Here is a 5583-nt window from a genome sequence, read left to right on the forward strand (position 1 = left end):
ATATATAGATATAGATAGATAGATGACTCTTGGTGTCTCTATTAGACTTTTAACTGTTGGTCGGAATCCACGAGCCGATTTATTTATTTACTATTATTATTATTATTATTATTATTATTATTATTATTATTATAGCGACAGTTTGAAGTGGCTTCTAAGTGACCTCTAATAGGCAATCTAATTGAATACATTGAAAATAAAAACATAACAACACATATTATGTAAATGAACATGCACTATTTAGTTCATTGCATGTTTATTTGATTTTTACTCATTCTCTGAGGTAAAAGTGGAATAATTAAAGTACGTGTACAAAAATATGGCAGCGTTGTCATAGACACAGATAAAAAATGTTTTCGTTACTGTGTTTGCATTGTAGTACATAAGGACTAACAATACGGTGTTACATTGGAGGCGAGGGGGTGGGGGCTGCTTCGTTTAAGAAAAAATCATATTTGCTATAGATGTTATCAACGCACCACCCCCTCACACATTTACTGAAGCGGCATGTGGGAGGACAGTCGAAAACAACTGTAACTTAAACAGGCCTAGCACGACACTCGGTGCACGAGAGAAAATCACGTCTCTCACACAGAAATATACATTAGTACATTAGGCAGCAGACATGTTGGGAGAACGCACATTCTTTGGTCGGATTCATTTATTTTGAACCAATCTCGGAAGACAAATTTGCAATTCGCCGCCAAAAAAGCATGTTAATAAATACATGTATGCAGTGCGATTTCGATAGACAAAAAACATCAATGGATTTTTAAAACAGATGCACGATTTAATTCTCTTTGGAGAAAAAGAGCTATGATTTAAAAACAAATCTGCAGTCTTTTTGCAACGATGTAATAGAAAAAGTGCTTCTTGACGAAACAGTGAATATTATCTAACTTTGGAAAGTGCCAATATAGATACCGCTATATACCGTTATCCATTTATAAGTAATGCTTTTCTTTTCTTGTTCATTTTTAAAGATGAAAGAGGGGAGTGTGTTGGAACCTAGAAAGCAGGTTGTAAAGTCGCCTTTGTGCCATAAAAGTACATAAACTGGCGAGTGGTGACTCCTGCCTCGCCCGTGGCCCGGTGAAGCACGGGTTCTCTCAATGGGGGGTGGTGTCCGGCAGGGGGCGCATTTACACATCTCCGTCCACAAGGTTGAAATATTTGCCCGAGTTCGGGAAGCAGAAGTAGGGGAAGGTACCCCCGGGGTAAAGGAGAGGGAACGAGACCGGCAGCAGGCATCTGCCCAGGAAAGAGCTGTCCTTGTACATCCCCGGCACCGACCCTGCCTGCACCATGTCGGCGGCATGGTCCGCAGAGCCTGGGCCCTCTAGCTCCGCGGACATCTGTCTCTTGAGCTTGTTCCTGCGGTTCTGGAACCAGATCTTGACCTGGGTCTCGGTGAGCTGCAGAGAGCTGGCTAGGCAGGCCCGCTCGGCGCTGCTCAGGTACCGCTTCATGTCGAAGGTGGACTCCAGCTGGAAGATCTGGCTTTTGGAGAAGATGGTCCTCGTCTTCTTTTTGGTGACCGCGCTGCCAGTTGTGGCGGTGTCGCTGGCCGGGGACGCATCATCCAAGCTGTCAGGGCTCCCAGCCCGGAAGTCCAGCAGGCTTCCCTTCGGAGCGAGGTCTCGGGTGGCGCCGATGCCTTGATGGAAGCGTGTGATGCAGGGTCCGCTGCCTGCGGGAAGACAGAAACATCAACTTAGGCCCACAGTGATGCACGCCTAGATTACCCCCTGTAACGCAAATGGCAGTGTGGGCTTTACAACTGTACATAACACCCCCGTAGCTCAGTGCCTTAGTAGAAACACTCCAGGCAACGTCATACCAATAACGTGCATAGCTGACAAGCGCCACTCTATCGCAATTCCAACATCGAAATCGCCTTTTAGACAACGGCACATTGCATGCGGTGGGGACTCACAGACTCTCCTGGGCTAACACGAGCACGTGCTTAAAAGCAGCCGCGTGCAAAGTGATGTTGGCTAAAATGCCGGGACTGCCCGAACGTGAAGCATTGACATAAGGTCACTATATACGTACAGTCTCTGGCAAACAGCACAGTGAAACCCGACTTCGGATGTCCTTCTTCACAATGCCCCGTAGTTGTAAATTCACTGACACAATAAACAGCAATTTAAGGCACGCATTCCAAAAAACACAATTGGAGTGTATAAATCGCAGACTGAGACTAAGGCAAGAACATATAAAATATCACACCGTAGTGCTGTGAGGTATGTAATCGCTCCTAATATCTGGAGTGCTCTGCACGCCACAAGGTATGCGAGCATCCTTGCGAGGTCGTAAATTGAGTACCAGTTAACAGTCTGCTATTAAATGTAGGGAACGGGCACATTTGCGTACCACACATAATCCGGCACTGTGTTTACACCGGTAATAATTTGCGTACGAAGCGCTAGATACTGGAAGAGTCTATTGTAATAATAGAGATTGGACGCGTGTTAATGAAAGACATAGCTTATAAAACCAGCACGTTTCATGAAGATTTTTTTTTTTTTACCATAAAAGAACGATGTTATTTCCGTAACATAAAGCGCTACTGGCAAACTCGCCCTTAATTATTTACTGTATAAAAGGTCGCAACAATTTGCCGAGTCTCGTGCTGCTCCACTGTAGACGTTTTCATTAAAAGTTTTGCACATTACGACTCTGTTTCAAGATCGAGAAATTTGGAGACTTAAAAAAAAAAAACAATTGCCCAAGAAAGGCAGAGTGACACTCGGACGGGTTAGAGGCTATATTTTTTTTAAGGGGGTGGGGCGAAGGCACAATCCGCAGGACAGAAAGCATTGGGAACGGCAATCGATGCCTCGGTTAGGAAACAAACAGGAGTATTGTGGACCGAGACGGTACGCGCAGCAGATATCACGGGCCACACTTTGAGGCTACAGGGTGCGTTTGGCTGAATTCGCACGTTATGGGCAAGCGATGTATTTACCAGTGTTGGTGTCAAGAGTTGACCCCTCTTCCTCCTCTTCTTCTTCTTCCTCATCCACCTCCTCTCTCTGTCGCACATAGGCTACAGGGTTCTCCCTTGGATGACTCCTGGGGGTGTCGGAGTAGCTGGGACTGTTCAGCTTCAGAATGCTCTCTATGGTGAACTTAAGCGCCAGGGGCCGGTGCGCTTCTTTGCCCGAGCTCATGTTATGGCCGCTGTGGGGCCTCCCTGGTGGAGGGGCCGCTGAGAGACTGGCTGTGAGCGTCAGACCCGCAGCTGAAGCAGCAACATCTCTTTGCCAGTCCCGCGGCCCCGACACTGAGCGCAGAGGTGGGGGTGAGGCGGAAGATGCTCTCACAAGCGCACTGACATCCAAGTGTGCGCAGGAAGTGCGCCTGCGAGAGCGCAGGGCGGAGACAGCTGCGGCCGACCCTCCCATTGTCACCGGGGCGTGGCAGGGGAGGGACCGCGAGGAAGCGGGTTTTGGGCAATGTAAAAAAGCTTCACCTCACTGTAAAGGGCATGCGGCTCCGTAAAAGGATAACTGAGAAGCACCCCACGCCTGGGGTTCCCGAAAAAGGAAGTAACGAAGGGATTATAATTACCGAATTTGTAAATTCAATACGCACTGCGAACTGAATCACTTATAGGGTTGTTGCCTTCTAAGTTTTGATGAACCACCGAAGATACCCGGAGACGAGTAAAGGTAAAATACCTTCTTTATTGTTCATGCTCCGGCGAAACGACCATCTTGCATCCGTCGCCTTCCTCCAGCCCCAGCTTCCAGAACCTCGAATTAGCCGAGGATGCCTGACCATGCAGACTCCATATAATAGCACGATTAGCACATTACATATCTACTTTTATCTCAACATAACTGTTGTAAACTCAAACACACAGGCACAGCAAAGTACCGTTTCTTCACGCTTATTGGCAGGCTAATCCTGTTCCTGGCAAGTCATACACCAACAGCAGCTTTTTGCCTCTACTGACTCGGAACCCTCCCATGTCATCCCCTTACATCTACAATATTCCGAGGCTACATCGCAAGGCTATCTGGCAGAAAGAACACATGCCTTAATAAACTAAGCCCACAATTTAACAAATCCCCTTCCCCTCTCCTTCCAAAACACCAGTGACCCCAACAGAAACCTCAAATCCAGACAACACACATAGTGACACTCAAGGAAGGAAAAGTACAATCAGCATTGATGAGAAAACAGGACCACACAAACAAGACATAAACCTACCATGATACAGAACTAGGAAAGAACACCAAATTCAAAAGCAGCACAAATTAACCTCTATACAAAACCACCTATTCACCTTGGAGGTCTGCGAGACGGAATGGCACGCGCAACAGCGTGACCAATCCTGGCAACATGGTCTAATGCATTACCTCTATTCTATGCAGCACTGTCCTGAAAATCCGAATCTTCCATCATCACCCAAACGGAACACCTCTCAAATACTTCCCTTGGTTCCACCACTCCCCTCTCTTCCTTCTGGAACAAAGGAGCTCTCCTTAGGTTCCAAGTGTGGCCATTCTCCAGCTTTACCCAATTACCACTTACAACATTCACTCTGTAGGGACCCCTAAACTTGGAGAAATCAACACCAACACTACTAGATCATACCTTCACCCAATCAACTACCTCGATCCTGCTCTCACCCCATCTTCCACTTTGTTTCCAACCAGTGTCTTGATGCATTACTCCTGCAACCATAAAGGAACTAACTTGGTCCCAGGCAGCCTGTGCCAATATTCACAGCTGTAAGATGCACCCACAACATGTTCTTCACAGCACCCTGAACATCTAAACCATCTTTATTGGCCAACTCCATAGTTCCTTTTATGAAACAATTTATTCTCTCAACTTGACCATTCACCTGGGGGTTGTACAAGGAGGTACACACATGCTTAACACCAATGTCACTCAAATACATTTGCAGTTTACCAGAAGTGAATTGTGCTCCATTATCTGTCATCAACTTAGATGTATTTGATCCTTCCTGAAGATCTCTCCCACTACTGCAATTGTTTTGTCCTTTTTTGTTTTGGACACTGTTTTTACAGGAATATAACGAGTTTTTCCCTCATTCTGCAAAATGTATTACATTGTTGTCTATGTGAAACACCCTTTAACTTTGGTATACAACATCTCCTAGTCGTGTTTTTCCCATCCTCTGACATACTGTGCATACATGCCTTTTTGGGACTACATAATGTGCTTGGTGGCGGTTCAATCTTTGTTGTCCTGTTTTTCCCTTTTCTCCTTTTTTCCTCTTATCTTCTTTTTTTCTTTCTTCGGTTTATTCATGTCTCTTATTTATCACATATCTCTCCGATTTATCTCTCGTAGTCTCCTCTCCACCCACCTTTTTTTTATGTTTAATCATATTGGAAGGCTCATTTGCCCCTCCATCAATGTGGCCTAGATCCTTTTTATATCACCACATGTTTTAGAGGCCCACTCAGCTGACTGAGTTTAATAACCTCCACTGACGTAGCCTACGTCATTTATTATTATGCATCTTATACATGCCCGGTTTTGACCTGGCATTTACTTAGTACACTCAACATGGCGCCTCCGGAGTGCCGTTTAGTCAAG

The 5583-nt window shown here is 45.7% G+C and overlaps 1 protein-coding gene across 1 annotated transcript; it reads right to left on the minus strand.

Moving 5' to 3' along the window:
- Window positions 1-217: 217 nt before the first annotated feature.
- LOC138256502 (homeobox protein HMX2-like) lies at window positions 218-3410 on the minus strand. The gene is made up of 2 exons (XM_069205864.1): window positions 2972-3410; window positions 218-1690 (listed from the first exon to the last, which is right to left on the minus strand). The coding sequence occupies exons 1-2, from the start codon at window positions 3408-3410 to the stop codon at window positions 1143-1145; spliced, it is 987 nt and encodes a 328-aa protein (XP_069061965.1). The 3' UTR covers window positions 218-1142.
- Between the last annotated feature and the right edge of the window lie 2173 nt (window positions 3411-5583).

The sequence above is a fragment of the Pleurodeles waltl genome, chromosome 1_2 (genome assembly GCF_031143425.1).
Source record: "Pleurodeles waltl isolate 20211129_DDA chromosome 1_2, aPleWal1.hap1.20221129, whole genome shotgun sequence".
In the NCBI taxonomy this organism is placed as follows: Eukaryota; Metazoa; Chordata; class Amphibia; order Caudata; family Salamandridae; genus Pleurodeles; species Pleurodeles waltl.

Bases quoted from the DNA above. Each gene is read 5' to 3' on its own strand.
- LOC138256502 (XM_069205864.1), bottom strand. From the start codon at position 3,410: ATGGGAGGGTCGGCCGCAGCTGTCTCCGCCCTGCGCTCTCGCAGGCGC. The intron at 1,691-2,971 runs GTAAATACATCG...GTCTTCCCGCAG, and splicing joins AACTCTTGACACCAACACTG to GCAGCGGACCCTGCATCACA.